Source organism: Salvelinus fontinalis, chromosome 11 (assembly GCF_029448725.1).
Source record: "Salvelinus fontinalis isolate EN_2023a chromosome 11, ASM2944872v1, whole genome shotgun sequence".
NCBI lineage: Eukaryota > Metazoa > Chordata > Actinopteri > Salmoniformes > Salmonidae > Salvelinus > Salvelinus fontinalis.
In genome coordinates, this window is record NC_074675.1 from 47,735,751 (window position 1) to 47,758,887 (window position 23,137).

Consider the following 23,137-nt stretch of genomic DNA (forward strand, 5'->3'; position numbering starts at 1 on the left):
AGGCTGGAATCGCACGCTTGAACGATGGGATTTGGAAGTGATGAACAGAAATATAGGAGAGGGGGTGTAGTGGTGGAGCGTGTAAGAGAGAGCGGAGGGAGAGAGTGTCAGGGAAAGGAAAGAGAGACGATGAGAGAGAGAGAGAGAGAGAGAGAGAGGAGGAGGAGAGAGAGAGAGAGAGAGAGAGAGAGAGAGAGAGAGGAGAGAGAGAGAGAGAGGAGGAGAGAGAGAGCGAGCGAGAGAGCGAGCGAGAGAGCGAGAGAGCGAGCGAGAGCGAGAGAGAGAGAGAGAGAGAGAGAGAGAGAGCTCTCTTCTTCTTCTCTGTTTCTTCCTCATATTTTTCCGTTTTGTTGTAGATCTTGATCTCCACATCATCTATGTGTGAGGGAGGGATGAAGTAGAGAAGAGAAGGAGGAGGGGGCTCTCATCTCTGTTAATGTGATGCTGTTTCAACAGCGGTGCCTCCTGGTCATCACCCAAGGCTATCATTAAGACATAGAGAATCTGGGTTTTCAAAGGCACCAATAAAGCCTAGATTGTATTTAGGGAGGGGTTGGGGCATACACACATTTAAGAAACAGAATAGATGCTCTCTAAAACCAAAAATGGTTCTTCGGCTGTCTCTGTAAGAACCCTTTTTGGTGGCAGGTAGAACCCTTTTTGGTTCCGCGTAGAAACCCTTTCCACAGGAACCGAAAAGGGTTCTACTTGGAACCAAAATAGCGAAGGTACGAGAGAACCCTTTTGGAACCCTTTTTTCTAAGAGTATACAGTACTTGGAAAAAAAGACAGCAACGGGCGACTGGGTTTTATTTTGAAAAGGGACGAGGATAAAGTTTTAATGCTGTAAATTGGTTGTTATAGTGGCTCTGTTTTATGAGTCATTTTAAAAGCATTGTTACTTGATAAAAGCAGTTAAATAAAGCCATTTATATGGCTTTGTTGATCCTACTTAATGTTGTTCTCCGCTAGTTTCACCCCATAAGTCCCCACCTCGATTTGAAAGATAATCCAGAAGCCAGTTGAACGCTGGTACATTTTACTGGTGTAGTGACTGGGAGAAATCTGGTTTGCCAGCACACACTCTTCAGATAAACATTGGTGGCAGCTGCTGCCATGGCAACACCATTGTGGTTTCCCCCTCCCTCCCACCCTGCTCCTCACTCTCCTGCCCCCCTCCCTCTTTCTCGCTCTACCACGCCCCCGTCCCTGGCTGGTCGCTACACGGTCACTGTGGACTACAGAAAACCGAGGGAGGTTGGGTAGAGAGAGCTCTGCTGGTTGAGAAGAGCTGAAGAGCGCCACTTCAGTGGTTTTCACTGGAGGAAAAAAGAGACAGAAAGAAAAAGAGGAAAAGAAATTGAGTGAGTGGTTGGATTGGTGGTAGAGGATGAGCGAGGACTCTCAGTCCCACTACCGGATGGAGGCTGGGGATAGGCTCAACGGGCTTGGCCAGAGGAGGAAGAGACCCAAAAAGGTAAAATAAAGATGGACAACTTGGACTGGCTAACACACCTCTGACCTGGTTAGCCTGTTAGCATTAGTGGTGGATTAGCGCTGGAGCTCCAGAGGCTGAAGGGTCCAGGAGGAGGTTGAGGTCTGTGAATCTGGCTCTGGACCTCTGTTTGTGGGCAGCAGCTACTGCTTGCAGCTCCTGTCCCTGGTGACTGGGGCAGTTGGCTGGTGGAAGCACAGCGCTACTTGGATGCTGGTGTGGAGCGCTCACCGCTCTGAGGAGGCTGCAGGTGCAGTTAGGAGTGTATGTGTGTGTTGGGGGTTAGTTGTTTTGGATATTGGAAAAGCATCATTGGTGGGCTTGATTTGTGATGATGGGTGTGTGGCTGATCTTTCCAGAATAAAAGCTGTTGGAGAAGTGCTGGTAAGGGTTTTCTCTTCATTCTCTCTCTCTCTCTCTCTCTCTCTCTCTCTCTCTCTCTCTCTCTCTCTCTCTCTCTCTCTCTCTCTCTCTCTCTCTCTCTCTCTCTCTCTGTCTCTGTCTCTGTCTCTGTCTCTGTCTCTCTGTCTCTCTGTCTCTCTCTTTCTTTCTCTCTGTCTCTCTCTTTCTTTCTCTCTCTCTTTCTCTTTCTCTCTCCTTCCCTTTTTCTCTAGTGTGTTTCTGTTGTTGTTCCCACCTTTGTTAGGGTGGAGGCTACTGTCACAAACTGACAAGGGTGGGTCCCTGTGTGTGTGTTTGACTGAGATCATCTAGATATGATTTTGCTTCCATAAGAACCTGCCTCCAAGTGTTCCTCTTTTAAAATAATAATATAATAATACATATAATATAATAATATGAAAATATACTATTATAATAATAATATATAATAATAATAATATAATATAAGAATATATAAGAATAAGAATATAATATAACAATATAATAAGAATATATAATACTACTATAATAATAATAATATATAATAATAATATAATATAATACACTGCTCAAAAAAATAAAGGGAACACTTAAACAACACAATGTAACTCCAAGTCAATCACACTTCTGTGAAATCAAACTGTCCACTTAGGAAGCAACACTGATTGACAATAAATTTCACATGCTGTTGTGCAAATGGAATAGACAAAAGGTGGAAATTATAGGCAATTAGCAAGACACCCCCCAAAAAGGAGTGATTCTGCAGGTGGTGTCCACAGACCACTTCTCAGTTCCTATGCTTCCTGGCTGATGTTTTGGTCACTTTTGAATGCTGGCGGTGCTCTCACTCTAGTGGTAGCATGAGACGGAGTCTACAACCCACACAAGTGGCTCAGGTAGTGCAGTTCATCCAGGATGGCACATCAATGCGAACTGTGGCAAAAAGGTTTGCTGTGTCTGTCAGCGTAGTGTCCAGAGCATGCAGGCGCTACCAGGAGACAGGCCAGTACATCAGGAGACGTGGAGGAGGCCGTAGGAGGGCAACAACCCAGCAGCAGGACCGCTACCTCCGCCTTTGTGCAAGGAGGTGCACTGCCAGCGCTCTGCAAAATGACCTCCAGCAGGCCACAAATGTGCATGTGTCAGCATATGGTCTCACAAGGGGTCTGAGGATCTCATCTCGGTACCTAATGGCAGTCAGGCTACCTCTGGCGAGCACATGGAGGGCTGTGCGGCCCCACAAAGAAATGCCACCCCACACCATGACTGACCCATCGCCAAACCGGTCATGCTGGAGGATGTTGCAGGCAGCAGAACGTTCTCCACGGCGTCTCCAGACTCTGTCACGTCTGTCACATGTGCTCATGTGCTCAGTGTGAACCTGCTTTCATCTGTGAAGAGCACAGGGCGCCAGTGGCGAATTTGCCAATATTGGTGTTCTCTGGCAAATGCCAAACGTCCTGCACGGTGTTGGGCTGTAAGCACAACCCCCACCTGTGGACGTTGGGCCCTCATACCACCCTCATGGAGTCTGTGGCCTGCTGGAGGTAATTTTGCCGGGCTCTGGCAGTGCACCTCCTTGCACTAAGGCGGAGGTAGCGGTCCTGCTGCTGGGTTGTTGCCCTCCTACGGCCTCCTCCACGTCTCCTGATGTACTGGCCTGTCTCCTGGTAGCGCCTGCATGCTCTGGACACTACGCTGACAGACACAGCAAACCTTTTTGCCACAGTTCGCATTGATGTGCCATCCTGGATGAACTGCACTACCTGAGCCACTTGTGTGGGTTGTAGACTCCGTCTCATGCTACCACTAGGGTGAGAGCACCGCCAGCATTCAAAAGTGACCAAAACATCAGCCAGGAAGCATAGGAACTGAGAAGTGGTCTGTGGTCACCACCTGCAGAATCACTCCTGTTTTGGGGGGTGTCTTGCTAATTGCCTATAATTTCCACCTTTTGTCTATTCCATTTGCACAACAGCATGTGAAATTTATTGTCAATCAGTGTTGCTTACTAAGTGGACAGTTTGATTTCACAGAAGTGTGATTGACTTGGAGTTACATTGTGTTGTTTAAGTGTTCCCTTTATTTTTTTGAGCAGTGTATAATAATACAATAATAATATATAATAACATAATATAGTAATATAATAATAATAATAATAATATTATAATGATATAGTAAAATAATAATAATAATATAATCATCATCATCGTATCATTGCCTGAGCAAGTGAAATAGATAATAAACAAATAAAATAAAGTGAAATAAAAAAAGGACAATAATCATTACACACAAAAGTTCTAAAAGAATCAAGACATTTCAAATGTCATATTATGTCTATATACAGTGTTGTAGTGATGTGCAAATAGTTGAAGTACAAAAGGGAAAATAAATAAACATAAATATAGGTTGTATTTACAATGGTGTTTGTTCTTCACTGGTTGCCCTTTTCTTGTGGCAACAGGTCACAAATATTGCTGCTGTGATGGCACACTGATATTTCACCCAGTAGATATGGGAGTTGATCAAAATTGGATTTGTTTGAAATATGTGTCTCCAATATGGTCATACATTTGGCAGGATGTAGGAAGTGCAGCTCAGTTTCCACCTCATTTTGTGGGCAGTGTGCACATAGCCTGTCTTCTCTTGAGAGCCTGGTCTGCCTTCGGCGGCCTTTCTCAATAGCAAGGCTATGCTCACTGAGTCTGTACATAGTCAAAGATTTCCTTAAGTTTGGGTCACAGTGGTTTTGTTTTCTCATTATTTGGTTGGGTCTAATTGTGTAGCTATTCTGGTGACCAGCTTGCTTAGGGGCCAGCTTGCTTAGGGGGCTCTTCTCCAGGTTCATTTCTCTGTAGGTGATGGCTTTGTTATGGAAGGTTTGGGAATCATTTCCTTTTAGGTGGTTGTAGAATTTAACCTGTTAGGGGCTATAGGGGGCGTTTTGGAAAAACTGGAAAATATGTGCAAATTTTCAAACGGCCTCTTAATATATTTTTGCTCTTACAATATGCATATTGTTAATACTATTGGATAGAAAAGAGTCTATAGTTTCTAAAACCGTTTTAATTTTTTCTCTGAGTGGAACACAAGTCCTTTGGCAGCACTTTCCCCGACCAGGAAGTAAAATGCAAGATGTTTATGCTCGCTTCAACGCTCTGCCTATACATGGTCATGCCACCTATGACCCGAAACACACCTCGTACGCCTTCCTCTGGGTGTCAAGAGGACGTCAGAAGAGAAATCTTGCGTTTATCTTGTTCTGACGTGAAATAAGACCTATTTCTTTGGCGTGACCGTCAATTTCAGGAAGTCAGAAGCGCGCGACTTGGGAGAGATATCATGTTTTGTTTTGCTGCCGTTTCTGATGTGAACTATCTCCAGCTCGGATTTGATTTGATAAATGAGACCATGTCATCGTAATGTATGTTTTTTCAATATAGTTTAATCAGATTATTTGAATTTTTTCGGGAGTTTTGCCGTGTTCCGTAATGTTTCCTTTGTTTACGTTGGAGAGATCCATGCCACTCGACTAGTACCCCTGCTAAATGAAGATGGAAAGTTGCCATTCTGAATGGATTGAACGACTCTTCTGGACTAAGGACAACTTGATCAACATTCTGATGAAAGATCAGCCAAAGTAAGACCAAATTTATAATGTTATTTCATATATCTGTCGTGCATGTCAACTGGTCGCGCGCGCCCAAGTGTGTCTGTCTGGCGTGGCTATGCTAATTTAGCGCTACATTTAGTTTTCAATGTTAAACATTTCATAAATTGGAAATATTGTCTGGAATCACAAGAATCCTGTTTTTCAATTGCTGCACAGTATGTATTTCTCAGAAATGTTTTATGAGGAGTAATTAGGTATTTGATGTTGGTGTCTGTAAATGTTATGGCTGCTTTCGGTGCCATTTTTGAGTGTAGCTGAAATGTAATTTATGATTTATACCATAAATATGCACATTTTTCAAAAAAAACATATGCTATACAATAAATATGTTATCAGACTGTCATCTTAGGAAGTTGTTTCTTGGTTAGTGGCTATATATATCTTCATTTGGTCGAATTAGTGATAGCTGGTGATGGACGTAAAAACTGATTGGTGTTAGAAAGTGGTGTCTTTTGCTAAGGTGGTTAGCTAATAGATTTACATATTTTGTCTTCCCTGTAAAACATTTTAAAAATCGGACATGTTGGCTAGATTCACAAGATGTCTGCCTTTCATATGCTGTATTGGACTTGTTAACCTGTCTAGGATCAGCGTGGCGCTAGCGGCACCCCCCCCCCCCCCCCCCACTGAAAAACCAGTGCCGCGAAATTCAAAAAAAATATATTTTTAAAATATTTAACTTTCACACATTAAAGTCCAATACAGCTAATGAAAGACACAGATCTTGTGAATCCAGTCAACATTTCCGATTTTTAAAATGTTTTACAGGGAAGACACAATATGTAAAGATGTACATCTATTACCTAAAAACACATTAGCATAATCCACCATCTTTTATTTGTCCACCAACACCAGTAGCCATCACCAATTCGGCTAAACTAAGATATTTATAGCCCCTAACCAACAAAAAAACTCATTAGATGACAGTCTGATAACATATTTATGGTATGGGATAGGTTTTGTTAGAAAAAAGTGCATATTTCAGGTAGATGGCATAGTTTACAATTGCACCCACCATCACAAATGGACTAGAATAATTACAATGAGCAACGTGTTTACCTAACTACTAATCATCAAACATTTCGTAAAAATACACAGCATACACGAATCGAAAGACACAGATCCTGTGAATACAGACAATATTTCAGATTTTCTAAGTGTCTTACAGCGAAAACACAATAAATCGTTATATTAGCTTAGCACATAGCAATTAGCAGCCCAGCATTGATTCTAGCCAAAGTGAGCGATAAAAGTCAACATCGCCAAAAGATATTAATTTTTTCACTAACCTTCTCAGAATTCTTCCGATGACACTCCTGTAACATCACATTACAACATGCATATACAGTTTGATCGAAAATGTTTATATTTAGCCACCAAAATCATGGTTAGACAATGTGAAATGTAACTCAGCTGGTCAGAATTTGTCCTTGCGCCACTTAGACAGTGATCTACTCTTATACATAAATACTCATAAACGTGACTAAAAAATATAGGGTGGACAGGGATTGATAGACAATTTAATTCTTAATACAATTGCGTTATTACATTTTTTAATTTATCCTTACTTTTCAATACAGTTTGCGCCAAGCGAAGCTACGTCAAAAAACATGGCGTCCTAAGCCACTAAAATGTTTCGACAGAAACACGATTTATCATAATAAAAATGTCCTACCTTGAGCTGTTCTTCCATCAGTATCTTGGGCAAAGGATCCTTTCTTGGGAGAAATCGTCTTTTGGTGGAAAGCTGTCCTCTTGCCATGTGGAAATGTCAACTGCGTTCGGGATGAACTGAAAAGCGTGCCCAACTTTTCACATCGTTGCAAAAATAAATGTCCCAAAATCGCACTAAACGGATATAAATTGCTATAAAACGCTTTAAATTAACTACTTCATGATGTTTGTAACTCCTATAACGAGTGAAAAGATGACCGGAGAAATATAACAGGCTAAACTAACGCTTGGAACAGGAGAGGGTCGGTGTCTTCCACGCGCGTTACGCAGCAAGAAAAGACTTGCTAGCTAAAGGTTTTTTTCATTTGTAGGGCCTGTGAACGAGCAATCGACCCCGTTGGAATCGTCATCACGTAAAGGCATCCAGGGGAAGACGTAAGAAGTGTCCGTATAGTCATAGCAACGACAGTGCCCTTTTAACTGACTTCAGAAAAGTGGCCAACATTTCTCAAATCTGACTCCATGTCAGGGAAATTGCTGTAGAATGGGCTCTGTTCCACTTAGAGACAAAATTTCAACTCCTATAGAAACTATAGACTGTTTTCTATCCAATAATAATAATAATATGCATATTGTACGATCAAGGATTTTGTGGGAAGCCGTTTAAAAAATTAGCCACATTAGCATAAATAGTCTAAACAGCGCCCCCATCCCCAACAGGTTGTGTGAAAGTTAAATATTAAAAAAAAATGTATTTTTTTAATTTGCCGCTCTGCCTTTTCAATGGAGTGTGGGAGGAGTGCCGCTAGCGGCACCAATATGTGTCTCCAATATGGTCATACATTTGGCAGGATGTAGGAAGTGCAGCTCAGTTTACACCTCATTTTGTGGGCAGTGTGCACATAGCCTGTCTTCTCTTGAGAGCCTGGTCTGCCTTCGGCGGCCTTTCTCAATAGCAAGGCTATGCTCACTGAGTCTGTACATAGTCAAAGATTTCCTTAAGTTTGGTTCACAGTGGTTTTGTTTTCTCATTATTTGGTTGGGTCTAATTGTGTAGCTATCCTGGTGACCAGCTTGCTTAGGGGCCAGCTTGCTTAGGGGGCTCTTCTCCAGGTTCATTTCTCTGTAGGTGATGGCTTTGTTATGGAAGGTTTGGGAATCATTTCCTTTTAGGTGGTTGTAGAATTTAACGGCTTTTTTCTGGATTTTGATAATTAGCGGGTATCGGACTAATTCTGCTCTTCAAGCATTTGTGAATTCTTGGTTGGTGAGCGGACCCCAGACCTCACAACCATAAAGGGCAATGGGTTCTATAACTGATTCAAGTATTTTTAGCCAGATCCTAATTAGTATGTCGAATTTTATCTTCCTTTTGATGGCATAGAAGGCCCTTTTTGCCTTGTCTCTCAGATCGTTCACAGCTTCGTGGAAGTTACCTGTGGCGCTGATGTTTAGGCCGAGGTATGTATAGTTTTTTGTGTGCTCTTGGGCACCGCTGTCTAGATAGAATTTGTATGTGTGGTCCTGGCAACTGGACCTTTTTTGGAACACCATTATTTTTGTCTTACTGAGATTTACTGTCAGGGCCCAGGTCTGACAGAATCTGTGCAGAAGATCTAGGTGCTGCTGTAGGCCCTCCTTGGTTTGGGACAGAAGCATCAGATCATCAGCAAACAGTAGACATTTGACTTTAGATTCTCGTAGGCTGTTCTTGTGCCCTCGCCAATTCGTTGATATAGATGTTGAAGAGGGTGGGGCTTAAGCTGCATCCCTGTCTCACCCCCGGCCCTGTGGAAAGAAACGTGTGTGTTTTTTGCCATTTTTAACCGCACACTTGTTGTTTGTGTACATGGATTTTTTTATACTGTATGTTTTTCCCCAAACACTACTTCATCAATTTGTGTAGCAGACCCTAATGCCAATTTGAGTGGAACACTTTTTTTAAATAAACAAAGCATGAGAAGACTTTGCCTTTGTTTTGTTTTGTTTGTTTGGGAATTAGCGTGTGCAGGGTGAATACATGGTCTGTCATATGGTAATTTGGTAAAAAGACAATTTGACATTTGCTCAGTACATTGTTTTCACTGAGGAAATGTACAAGTCTGCTGTTAATGATAATGCAGAGGATTTTCCCAAGGTTGCTGTTGACGCATATCCCACGGTAGTTATTGGGGTCAAATTTGTCTCAACTTTTGTGGATTGGGGTGATCAGTCCTTGGTTCCAAATATTGGGGAATATGCCAGAGCTGAGGATTATGTTAAAGAGTTTAAGTATAGCCAATTGGAATTTGCTATCTGTATATTTGATCATATCATTTAGGATACCATCAACCCCACAGGCCTTTTTGGGTTGGAGGGTTTGTATTTTGTCCTGTAGTTCATTCAATGTAATTGGAGAATCCAGTGGGTTCTGGTAGTCTTTAATAGTTGATTCTAAGATTTGTATTTGATCATGTATATGTTTTTGCTGTTGCTGTTTGCTCTTTGTTATAGAGACAAACAGAATGGAGAAGTGGTTTATCCATACATCTCCGTTTTGGATAGATAACTCTTCGTGTTGTTGTTTGTTTAGAGTTTTCCAATTTTCCCAGAAGTGGTTAGATGCTATGGATTCTTCATTTAAATTGAGCTGATTTCTGACGTGCTGTTCCTTCTTTTTACGTAGTGTATTTCTGTATTGTTTTAGTGATTCACCATAGTGAAGGCGTAGGCTCATGTTTTCTGGGTCTCTGTTTTTGGTTGGATAGCTTTTTCAATTTCTTTCTTAGGTGTTTGCATTCTTCATCAAACCATTTGTCGTTGTTGTTCATTTTCTTAGGTTGTCTGCTTGACAATTTTAGATTTGATAGGGAAGCTTAGATGTCAAATATACTGTTTAGGTTTTCTACTGCTAAGCTTACACCTTCACTATTACAGTGTAACATTTTGTCCATGAAGTTGTCTAGAAGAGATTTAATTTGTTGTTGCCTAACAGTTTTTTTTGTAGATTTCCACACTACTTTCCTTCCATCTATATTGTTTCTTAATATTATTCAGTTCCTTTGGCTTTGATGCCTTATGATTGAGCATAGCTCTGTTCAAGTAGAGTGTGATTTTGATGTGATCTGATAGGGGTGTCAGTGGACTGACTGTGAATGCTCTAAGAGACTGGGTTGAGGTCAGTCTCTCTCTCTCTCCCTCGCTGTCTTCTCTCCATCTCTGCCATATCTCAGGCTTATACTCATAGGCTAGAGGATGGACTTCAACATGTATTAAATATTAATCTTCTTGTTAAGTGTAGCGAATGAAAAGAGACAAATCAATGGAGATTTAGGTGAAGCCGATGTCATGAGATGCTAAGATGTAGCATTTTTTAAAGAGCTACATGGATTTTATGTAGAAGTGGAAAAGGGTGGTGATGGAATCACATTAACGCTGAATGTACAACATTAGGTTCCAGGTTTTTTCCCTTCTCTGTGGAACTTTGGATACCAGTTGGCAGATTAGGAATCAATGTTTGAATTATTGATACACTCCCTCACCCTTGCCTCCCCTCCCCCTATATATCTCTCCCTCCCTCTCTCCATCCCTCCTTCCCAGCGGTACCTTTGTGCAGCACCAGTGACCGAGTAATGGGTCTATCAGATTGTTGATCTGTGCTGTCTGACTCTTCTAATCGCAGGGCAATTGACTCAGAGGGAGGCTGTCTGCTTAAGACTGATACAATGCTGCAGTTATAATGTGTTACAGTGCTCAGCCCCACGGAAACACACACACACACACAGTGACACACACACGGAGACACACACACACACACACACACACACACACACACACACACACACACACACACACACACACACACACACACACACACACACACACACACACACACACACACAAACACAGAGACACACACAGAGACACACAGACACACACACAGAGAGAGATCAGAACATCAGTAAAGTTATAACAGTTGTATAGCACTGCGGTACGGTGAGTTGTTGGCTCTCCTGTGTCGATGCCTTTGAAGCTCTCTAATCTCCGCCTTTCATTTTTACTGTTAAGTCTTCACTTTCTGATTGATTCCCTGTCTTTGAAATAATACCCTGGTTGGTCTAAAAGCCCTGAGAACTGTACTTTCCAGTAACACACACACACACACTCTCACACGCACACACACACACACACACACACACACACACACACACACACACACACACACACACACACACACACACACACACACACACACACACACACACACACACACACACACACACACACACACACACACACACACATACTTTTCAAGATGAAAGAGACAGTTAATCTGTTTGCTGATGAAGGGGGGGTGTCATTTTCTGATGAATAAAGTGTGATCTCTTGTTCTGGCTGCTGTCCTGCAGTTCAAGGGCGTCTCCAGTACTGCGGTGTCGTTGTATTGTTACAGTGGAAAGAAACAAATACTCTGGGATTTTCACCTCTGTTTGTCCCTGACACTCGTATGCTTGTTGTGTGATCAGGATTATGGTTAGAAAATGAATCTCTGTTTTCAACAGGGTAGCTAGCAAGCTAACGCTGTGATCTCCAGTTTCCGGTCTCTATCACTCTGTTTCCTCCTACTCTTTCTGATCGGCTTGGCAATCATAATCAAGTAAATGTCTAATAAACATTTCCATTCAAAAAATCTCATCATAAAACGATATAACTAAGACCTGAAGAAATACATAAATAATGAATGAACATGGTCTAATTAGCTACCTGATGAAACTTCATTTCCCCCTCATGCTATCCTATTGGATCAGCCTCACCAGCCATCCAGGTGCAACAAGACATTAGCAGACGTAGCCTCGAGGCATCTTCACTGTGAAAGTAACTGTGCAGGGAAAATCTCAATTTTCAAAGTTCATATTCTGTTAATTCATAACCAAATAATGTTGTTGACTCGTCCTATACTGGGAAGTGGAAAGTGAGATATTCGACTCCCATGGTTGGAAGGTGGAAAGTGAGATATTCGACTCCCGTGGTTGGAAGGTGGAAAGTGAGATATTCGACTCCCATGGTTGGAAGGTGGAAAGTGAGATAGTTGACTCCCGTGGTTGGAAGGTGGAAAGTGAGATAGTTGACTCCCGTGGTTGGAAGGTGGAAAGTGAGATATTCGACTCCCGTGGTTGGAAGGTGGAAAGTGAGATAGTTGACTCCCGTGGTTGGAAGGTGGAAAGTGAGATATTCGACTCCCATGGTTGGAAGGTGGAAAGTGAGATATTCGACTCCCGTGGTTGGAAGGTGGAAAGTGAGATATTCGACTCCCGTGGTTGGAAGGTGGAAAGTGAGATATTCGACTCCCATGGTTGGAAGGTGGAAAGTGAGATAGTTGACTCCCATGGTTGGAAGGTGGAAAGTGAGATAGTTGACTCCCGTGGTTGGAAGGTGAGATAGTTGACTCCCGTGGTTGGAAGGTGGAAAGTGAGATATTCGACTCCCGTGGTTGGAAGGTGGAAAGTGAGATATTTGACTCCCGTGGTTGGAAGGTGGAAAGTGAGATATTCGACTCCCGTGGTTGGAAGGTGGAAAGTGAGATAGTTGACTCCCGTGGTTGGAAGGTGGAAAGTGAGATATTACAGAGTTTACGCTGCACTTCACAGATGCTGTGATTGCTAGCTGCTGGTTGATCCTAATAGGAGAAGAGGCATCGACCGCCCTCTCAGAATTACTGGGCCGCTTGAGTGTCCTCTTTGATTTGCGTCGGAATAACTCCCCAGACAAATTGGCGGCGTTTAACAGAGGATGGGCCTTCAGAACTAAGTGCCTTCAGGTGTTCCGGTTCACCGTTCATCTTCACCAGTTAAAAGGAGTGGGGAGAAAGTTCTGTTTTACGTCTGTATGTGCTCGTCATGTTCAATAGTCTCCAACGCCACATCCTTACTGTCTCCATTCTAAAGGACAACACAATATGATTATGTTCCACTGGCTGAGGCGAGCATCCGTGTGTGTGTGTGTGTCTGGGTGTGTGTGTGTGTGCGTGTGTGTGTGTTTGGTACCTCATCTGTCTGTCTGGAATAATCTCTTGTTCAATAAAATGAGAGACAAGGCCAGACAGGGGTGAGGGGGGCTAGCAGTATCCCCGCCCTGCTCTCTCTCTCTCCATCTCTCACTCTCCTTCTCACTCTCTCACCTTTCTCTCACATTCTCCTCCCACTCTCTCCCTCTCACTGTCTCCCTCTCTCCTCTCCCTCTCTCCTTCTCTCCATCTCTCACTATCTCCCTTTCTCCTTCTCTCCATCTCACCTTTCTCTCACTTTCTCCTCTCACTCTCTCCTTCTCACTGTCTCCCTCTCACTGTCTGCCTCTCACTGTCTCCCTCTCACTGTCTCCCTCTCTCCTCTCCCTCTCTCCTTCTCTCATCCCCCCACAAACATCCCGCATCCCACTATCTATTGTCTCGATATGCAGAGGTGAAGAAAACAGAGAGGGAGAAAGAAAAAGAAAGAAAGAACAGACACATATCAGAGAACAGATAGAGATGCGATGGAGAGAATGAGAGAAAGAAAGCGAGGTTGTTGTTGGGATGGGGAGGGTCTCCTCTCTGTTTACTCTCTGTCTGCTTGAGGGCCAGGCTGTGTGGTGAGGAGCTGTTGGGTCTGGAGGTATAAAAAACATCAATATCTCTCTGCTCCATAGACTACTCGAAGACTGAGACCATCATAGCAGTCTATTACTGAGAAGTGTTTCTCCATACTATTTATATAGACGCCAAGTTAAATCCCAATCATCATATGTAATGAACTGTGATCGACCCCACTCTATAGTGGACACACTGGACAATGCGTTATGACCCCGGGCTCTGTGCTGAGTGGTCTACTGTTGACAGAAGCTCAGTCGTAAATGTCACCCTATTCCCTATATAGTGCACTACTCCAGGGCCCGTAGCACCCCATTCCCTATATAGTGCACTACTCCAGGGCTCGTAGCACCCTATTCCCTATATAGTGCACTACTCCAGGGCCCATAGCACCCCATTCCCTATATAGTGCACTACTCCAGGGCCCGTAGTACCCTATTCCCTATATATTGCACTACTCCAGGGCCCATAGCACCCTATTCCCTATATAGTGCACTACTCCACGGCCCATAGTACACTATTCCCAAAATATAGTGCACTACTCCAGGGCCCATAGTACACTATTCCCAAAATATAGTGCACTACTACACGGTGAATCAAAAGTAGTGCACTATGTAGGGAATAGTGTACCACTGGGGACGCCGCCAGAGAATGACATCCATAAAGCTACTCTAGAGTGCTATAGAAGAAAGTGCTTACACTGACCTTAATGAACACTTTGCCTTCCTCCTGAATATGTTGCTGACAGAGAACAGCCAGCCAAGGGTTAATTATGGATGAGGCGATCGATCCATTAGTAATGCCTTGGGACCCATTCCAAGGGTGCTGCTCCGGATCGATTGAGGCTCTCTGGTTTAGGTGACGTCAGGTGTTTTGCACTTTACAGTGTTTCAGCAGCTGGGAGGTACTGATTAAAATGCTGAGGACGGCAAGAGTGCTAGGACCTGTTTGTGTCCTTGAAGGCGAACATGATTTGGTTGTGATTATATGGTTTCCCAAAGCTCTTATGAAGCACTTATGAAGCTCTTATGAAGCACTTATGAAGCTCTTACCAAGCTATAGTGTATTCGGAAAGTATTCAGACCCCTTGACTTTTTCGACATTTTGTTACATTAAAGCCTTATTCTAAAATGTATTAAATTATTTTTCCCCTCATCAATCTACACACCATAATGACAAAGCAAAAACAGGTTTTTCGAAATGTTTGCTAATTTCTTAAAAATATAAAACTGAAATATTACATTTACATAAGTTTTCAGACTCTTTACTCAGTGCTTTGTTGACACACCTTTGGCAGCAATTACAGCCTCGAGTCTTCTTAGGTATGATTCTACAAGATTGGCACACCTGTATTTGGGGAGTTTCTCCCATTGATCGGGTTCAAGTCCAGGCTCTGGCTGGGCCACGCAAGGCTGTGTGCTTAGAGGTCGTTGTCCTGTTGGAAGGTGAACCTTTGTCCCAGTCTGAGGTCCTGGGTGCTCTGGAGCAGGTTTTCATCAACGATCTCTCTGTACATTGCTCCGTTCATCTTTGCCTTGATCCTGACTAGTCTCCCAGTCCCTGCCGCTGAAAAACATCCCCACAGATGCTGCCACCACCATGCTTCACCTTAGGGATGATGCCAGGTTTCCTCCAGATGTGACGCTTGGCATTCAGGCAAAATAGTTCAATCTTGGTTTCGTCAGACAAGAGAATCTTGTTTCTCATGGTCTGAGAGTCTTTAGGTGCCTTTTGGCAAACTCCAAGCGGGCTGTCATGTGCCTTTTACTGAGGATTGGCTTTCGTCTGGCCACTCTACCGTAAATGCCTGATTGTTGGAGTGCTGCAGAGATGGTTGTCCTTCTGGAAGGTTCTCCCATCTCCACAGAGGAACTCCAGAACTCTGTCAGAGTGACCATCGGGTTCTTGGTCACCTCCCTGACCAATGCCCTTCTCCCGCGATTGCGCAGCGGCAGCTCAAGGAAGAGTCTTGGTGGCTTCAAACTTCTTCCGTTTAAGAATGATGGAGGCCACTGTGTTCTTGGGGACCTTCAATGTTGCCAAACTTTTTTGGTACACTTCCCCAGATCTGTGCCTCGACACAATCCTGTCTCTGTGCTCTACCGACAATTCCTTCGACCCTCATGGCTTGGTTTTTGCTCTGTCATGCACTGTCAACTGTGGGACCTTATATAGACAGGTGTATGCCTTTCCAAATCATGTTCAATCAATTGAATTTACCACAGGTGGACTCCAATCAAGTTGTAGAAACTTATCAATGATGATCAATGGAAACAGGATGCACCTGAGCTCAATTTCGAGTCTCATAGAAAAGGGTCTGAATACTTATGTAAATGACGTATTTGTGTTTTTTATTTTTAATACATTTGCAAACATTTCTAAAAAACTATTTTTGCTTTGTCATTACAAAATGTGGAAAAGGGGAATGGGTCTGAATACTTTCCGAAGGCACTGTATGTTTTCAGAGGTTTGGATGTGTGTGCGTGTGTTTGTTTATGTGTGTGTGGGCATGCATTCCTTCATGTATTTGTGTGTTTATTGGTACATTTATTTGTTCATGTGTGTGTATTGCTTTCTCTCTCTCTCTCTCTCTCTCTCTCTCTCTCTCTCTCTCTCTCTCTCTCTCTCTCTCTCTACCTCTCTCTCTTTCTCGTTCTCTTTCTCTTTCTCTCTCTCCCCCTCTCCCTCTCTTTCTCCCTCCCTCTCTCATTATCCCCCTACCGACTCTCTCTTGCTACCTCCCCATCTTCTATTCATCTCTTTATCCCTCTGTTTTGCCCTCCCCATTGAGTCTCCACTCTGCTTGTCTTGTTATTATTGCACCTGTGGCACATTTCTTCTCGTCACATCTTTACCTTTCCAGATAGTTCCATCAGGAGTAGTGATACGCTCCTCAGGAGTGAGGAGACGAGGCCCCTCTCATATAACTAACACTTGGTGGAAGGATATGGAGAAAAGCAGTCAATGATACGAGGCAAATGGCTCGACTCAAATGTCATATAATTGAGTATATTTCACCCATTGTTGTTTTCTCTCTCCTAGAGCTGGAAACTGAGTTGATTAAGATTGCTTAAAATCACATCATGGGGTAAGATGAAATGAATCATGTTACTGTTATGGTTGCTTTTTCCTCTGACCCATAACGCACTCGCTCGCTCGCTCACACACACACACACACACACACACACACACACACACACACACACACACACACACACACACACACACACACACACACACACACACACACACATACACACAGACACACACACACACACACACACACACCATCTTGAAATGGTCATGAGTGTATGTGGCTTACACAATCAGAATCATGAATCATGGAAGCATCCCATTACAGTTTTTGTTACAATCGCTAGGACCCATTTCTCAATACTTAGGTCACTTTTTCAAAACTCTTCACACAGTGAGCACAACAGCAGTCTATGTGGGCTAAACTGTGGATCATTTTTCATTGCTTTGACACAAAATGCATTAAATGACTACATCTTTCAAATTTCATGTATTATTTTCTCACTCAGACACAACCACCACCAAAACTCTATGTACCTACAGTCCAATTTACACATGTTTACATTGTCTTTTCAAAACTGTTCAACTTAAGTTCAAAACCTAATACCGTATAACACAACATTGAATAAGACAGCAATTTGCTACATTTCTACAGTAATAACGTATTGAAATATATTCCAAATCTAAAAAATGAAATACTATTAAAACAATTAGACCAACCACAGCTGATTCCCATTGTAGCTGAACACTTACCCAGGTGTTAGTCTTTCAATTTCATTACCATCTATACAAAAGGGGACATTTTAGGAATAATGCTGTACTGTAATGTAAACATGGACCCAGCCAGAGATAGAGAAGTGGCTGACAGAGGAAGAAGAGTGGCTGGGAGAGGGAGAGGACGAGGGAGAGGGAGAGGAGTACGTATGCGTGGTGGAAGAAGACTGAGAGGAAGATCAAGAGCTGTAATCTCAGATGTGATTAGGGCTACTATAATTGATCCTGTAATAAATCATGATCTATCAATGAGAGAGGCTGGTTTGAGAGTGCAGACAAATCTGCAACGCTCAACATTACCGGCAAAACAACAGGTAAGATGTGCATTCTGCAAGGGCATCTGACTGAACTGCACGTTACAGAAGTAAATTGAGCAAAGCCTCTGTGTAATTGTTTTTGTATTTCTGGAGATTGAGGCCAGGCAAACACCCCACATATTCATCTTTGTGGATGAGGCTGGTTTCAACTTATCCGAAACACGGCGGCGAGGAAGGAATGTGATTGGGAAAAGAGCCACATTGGATGTCCAGGGTTGACTAGCAGTGCGACTGTATCTGTATCGGTGGATGGTGTATATACAAATTATTGTATTTTGGAATCACTCAATGCCAAAAAAATGACATAAAACATATTGAAGCATCATTCCTATAACATATACTGCAGTGAACTCTAAACAGTAGAGAGGTGTCATTCTTGTTTTGTAAAGACATTTAACAAAAGAAAACATTGTTTACCTGTTGTTAGTGTTGTTTATTGTTTTATGAGTGACAAAGTGTGCTTGTTGGGTGACAACCTTTGTGTTATGGAAGAATGTGTTGATTTGAGACATGTATAAAGTGTTTTGGTAGTTTTAGTGCATTTTGGATGTGAAATGAACTGCCGTGCCAAGCTGAAAGTTAGTTAGGAGAACTGTGTGAAGAGTTTTGAAAAAGTCCTAAGTATTGAGAAATGGGTCCTAGCGATTGTAAAAAAAAAGAATAATAATATGATCTTGATGTAAAGGTGCTGGGTGTAATCTCAGCTGAATAACAGAGTGGAAATGGGTTTTATTCTTTGCTTTTCCCTCATTCCCTGGCAGATACTTTATGCCTTTTTGGGACCCAAGACTCGCACCCAATTGAACAAAGAGAAGGCAGGTGAAATAAGACTGCAGTCATGGCCCAACTCACTGCGTTATAAGTCATCCTTAGGCGTAGGTGTATTTATCTCACTGAGTTACAGTGCCAGGCTGTGTGTGCCCTAAAGCATATCACTCAGGTCAACCGCTGTGCCCTGTTAAGATAAATGGTACTGCTGTGGAACAACTGAATAGAGAAATACAAAGAGTGGTAACTCAAGGCTGATTCACCGCTACAGATTTGTGACGGGCCATACCTGTGGGTGATGCATTGAGCTCTCTCTGATGATATTCTCTCATTGAGCTGCATGGCCATTTTTTTTTCACGTTTTCAAACAGTACATTTATATTTTCTAATGGGGCTATACATTTGGGTGAGTTTTTTCTCTCGCCTGAGTAGCCTCGTTTCTCTGCCAAAAATAAAATGAAACCATCTAGTGTTCAGCGAAATAACAACACAATGTCAAATACAGGTAGCCTAGTCAAATAATTAACATCCAATCACATTAACCGTTACTCTCTCGCGGGAAACCTTCATTCTTGCGCAGACATTTATAAACAAAACAACAATTTGAAAAACAAGCCACGGGAGTTTTTTGAGCGAGAATAAAAATGACTTTTGAGTAGTAAGACATGTATAAAAGCAACAGATACTGTTAATCAGAATGGGCTAGAAGGGGCGTCTTATATGGTGAGCTACAGAGTGGCTAGGACAGGCAAGCCCCATACTATTGTGGAGGACTTAATTCTTCCTGCTGCCGCAGATATGGCTGGGACAATGCTGCTTCACGTACAAGCCAGTGAATTATATGCATTACAGCTGGATGAGTCAACAGACGTGGCGGTTCTGGCACAGCTCATGGTATATGGCCGTTATGTTTCTGGGGGGTCAATTAAGGAAGACATCCTCTTCTGCAAACCACTGGAAACCAGGAGAACATGAGAGGATATTTTTAAAGTACTGGACAGCTTTGTGACATCAAATGGACTTTGGTGGTCAAGATGTGTTGGTATCTGTATTGATGGCGCAAAAGCCATGACAGGGAGACATAATGGAGTGGTAACGCGCGTCCAAGCAGTTGCTCCCGACGCCACTTGGGTAAACTGCAGCATCCACAGAGAGGCTCTTGCTGCCAAGGGAATGCCTGACAGCTTGAAAGACGTTTTGGACACTATAGTGAAAATGGTTAATTTTGTTAAAGCAAGGCCCCTGAACTCTCGTGTATTTTCTGCATTATGCATTGATATGGGCATGTAACGATTTTACAACATACAGAAAGAAGTGTGCTGGTTATCAAGGGGCAAGGTATTGACACATTTTTTTAATCGAGAGACGAGCTTAAAGTTTTCTTTACTGACCATCATTTTCACTAGTCTGACCGCTTGCATGATGACGAGTTTCTCACACGACTGGCCTATCTGGGTGATATTTTTTTCCTCACCTGAATGATCTGAATCTAAGATAACAGGGACTCTTCGCAACTATATTCAATATGCGGGACATAATTGAGTCTATGATTAAGAAGTTGGAGCTCTTCTCTGTCTGCATTAACAAGGACAACACACAGGTCTTTCCATCATTGTATATATTTTGTGTGCAAATGCACTCAAGCTTACGGACAATGTCAAATGTGATATAGCGAAGCACCTGAGTGAGTTGGGTGCGCAATTACGCAGGTACTTTCCCGAAATGGCCAAAACATACAATTGGATTCGTTATCTCTTTCATGCCCTGCCTCCAGTCCACTTACCGATATCTGAACAAGAGAGCCTCATCAAAATTGCAACAAGCGGTTCTGTGAAAATGTTATTTAATCAGAAGCCACTGTCAGATTTCTGGATATGGCTGTGCTCAGTTTCTTGCCTTGGAAATTCACGCTGTTAAGACACTGATGCCCTTTGCAACCACGTACCTATGTGAGAGTGGATTCTCGGCCCTCACTAGCATGAAAACTAAATACAGGCACTGACTGTGTGTGGAAAATGATTTAAGACTGAGACTTTCTCCAATACAACCCAACATTGCAGAGTTATGTGCATCCTTTCAAGCACACCCTTCTAATTAACTTGTGGTGAGTTATTCACAATTTGTGATGAACAAATAAGGTTTTATATGTAAGATGGTTAAATAAAGAGCAAAATTATTAATTATTATTATATTATTATTTGTACACTGGTCCTATAAGAGCTCTTTGTCACTTCCCACGAGCCGTGTTGTGACAAAAACTCACACTCCTCCTTATGTTTAATAAATGTATTGTGTTTTGTGTGGCAGGCTTACCATGATGGCAAAAAACAACATTTGAGAGTGCGCTGACCCTGGTGCTAGAGGGGGTACGCAGCTGGAGGTTGAATGTTTGAAGGGGTACGGGACTATAAAAAGTTTGGGAACCACTGCACTAAATGTTTCAAGGATCGCCATTAAAACCCTCAGAGGTCTATCACAAATAAACTGTGGGTAGAAGTGACCTTTACCTACACATCTGGGACCAGAATTTTATTCCCAAATTAACTGAAGAAAAGACAAACCTTAGATCAGTATAGGGGTAAGTTGCTTATTAAGAAACGTTGATATTCAGGTGTGTGTTGATCGTATCCTTTCCTTCCTGGATCTTTGACAGACCAGACAGAACTGGAACTCTGTCGCGACATTTAACAGGAAATGAAAGACTGTGACAAACGGATGAAATAAAACAGTCATTTGTTATTTTACAAACAGAGCCATTAGGTGCTCTGCGCCATTTCTCCTCGGGTTCATGCGAAACACAGTTGGATAACAGACAGGAACAGCAATTACAGACAAAAGGTTATGCTAGTGTGTGTGTGTGTGTGTGTGTGTGTGTGTGTGTGTGTGTGTGTGTGTGTGTGTGTGTGTGTGTGTGTGTGTGTGTGTGTGTGTGTCGTTGAGCACTTAATTTCAAAGAGAAGGGTGCCAGAGTTGGCCTTGATCCAGGTTAATTAAGAAACGCAAGGCGAAACCTTTACCCTTTAAAGGGAAGACAGGTGTGTGTGTGTGTGTGTGTGTGTGTGTGTGTGTGTGTGTGTGTGTGTGTGTGTGTGTGTGTGTGTGTGTGTGTGTGTGTGTGTGTGTGTGTGTGTGTGTGTGTGTGTGTGTGTGTGTGTGTGTGTGTGTGGCATGCATGCACACCTCTCCCTGTTTCTACCACTTCTTATTCCATTACATTAACCCTCAGGGCTACCACTGCACAGATTCATTCAGACTCAAGTAGAAGCATATACGATTAACATATTTGTATAGACCTATAATTTATGTCATTCCAAGGCCACTATTTTTATCGATACATTCATCTCTTGCAGAGGGCTTTAGTTTGCGTCATGAAGCTACCCTGGTCTTTTGATCTAGCTCCTATAGGTCCCTGTCCCCCTCATTGCTCCTTCCCTCTGTCCTTTCCAGAGGTGGCAGGTAGCCTAGCGGTTAAGAGCGTTGGAGAAGTAACCCAAAGGTTGTTGGTTTGAATCTGCCGTTCTGCCGTTGAGCAAGGCAGTTAACCCACAGCAACTGCTCCCCGGGCACTGATGATGTGGACGTCGATTAAGGCAATCCCCCACATCTCTCTGATTCAGAGGGGTTGGGTTAAATGCAGAGGACACATTTTGGTTGAATACATTCAGTTGTTCAACTTACTAGGTATCCCCTTTTCCTTTTTTACTTTGCCACGGAAATAGTGACTGGAGCAGCGCCAGTGTTCCTGGGAAAGTCTGAATTCCCTGCTTGGGTTATGGACGTGCAACAGTTAAAATCCCAACAGGGCAGGAATGTGAAGGCATTTCAGGGGAGAGGTGGGGTGTGACTCAGTAGTCAGAAGCCTTGGATGTTTTATTCAACAGCAGATATGTGGACTACCATTGAAGGGAGATTGGGTGTTGAGATTGTTAATACAATTCTATTGAGTGACAACAGTTTCATGGGGTCATTGAGGACAATGTAATTATTTTTAATGAAATACTGTAAAATAGAATATTATTAATGTGCAGGCGTTGGGGTTGTGACTGATTTGGACCATATGTGAGACAGGGTAGAGACATGGAGAAAGGGAGGGTGAGACAGGGTAGAGACATGGAGAAAGGGAGGGTGAGACAGGGTAGAGACATGGAGAAAGGGAGGGTGAGACAGGGTAGAGACATGGAGAAAGGGAGGGTGAGACAGGGTAGAGACATGGAGAAAGGGAGGGTGAGACAGGATAGAGAAATGGAGAAAGGGAGGGTGAGACAGGGTAGAGACATGGAGAAAGGGAGGGTGAGACAGGGTAGAGACATGGAGAAAGGGAGGGTGAGACAGGATAGAATCATGGAGAAAGGGAGGGTGAGACAGGGTAGAGACAAGGAGAAAGGGAGGGTAAGACAGGGTAGAGACATGGAGAAAAG

At 42.9% G+C, this 23,137-nt stretch overlaps 1 protein-coding gene across 3 annotated transcripts in view; it reads left to right on the forward strand.

Moving 5' to 3' along the window:
- The window catches only part of LOC129865871 (ankyrin-2-like), a 322,666-nt gene that overhangs the window by 97,859 nt on the left and 201,670 nt on the right, over positions 1-23,137 (forward strand). Inside the window, exon 1 of one of the 3 annotated variants that reach the window (XM_055938929.1) lies at positions 1,183-1,477. The exons of the other annotated variants lie outside the window; for them this stretch is intronic. Coding sequence (XP_055794904.1) covers positions 1,391-1,477 — 87 coding nt within the window. The 5' untranslated portion in view covers positions 1,183-1,390. Of the gene's footprint in view, positions 1-1,182; positions 1,478-23,137 lie in introns of those variants that run through there. 3 annotated transcript variants of the gene reach the window in all.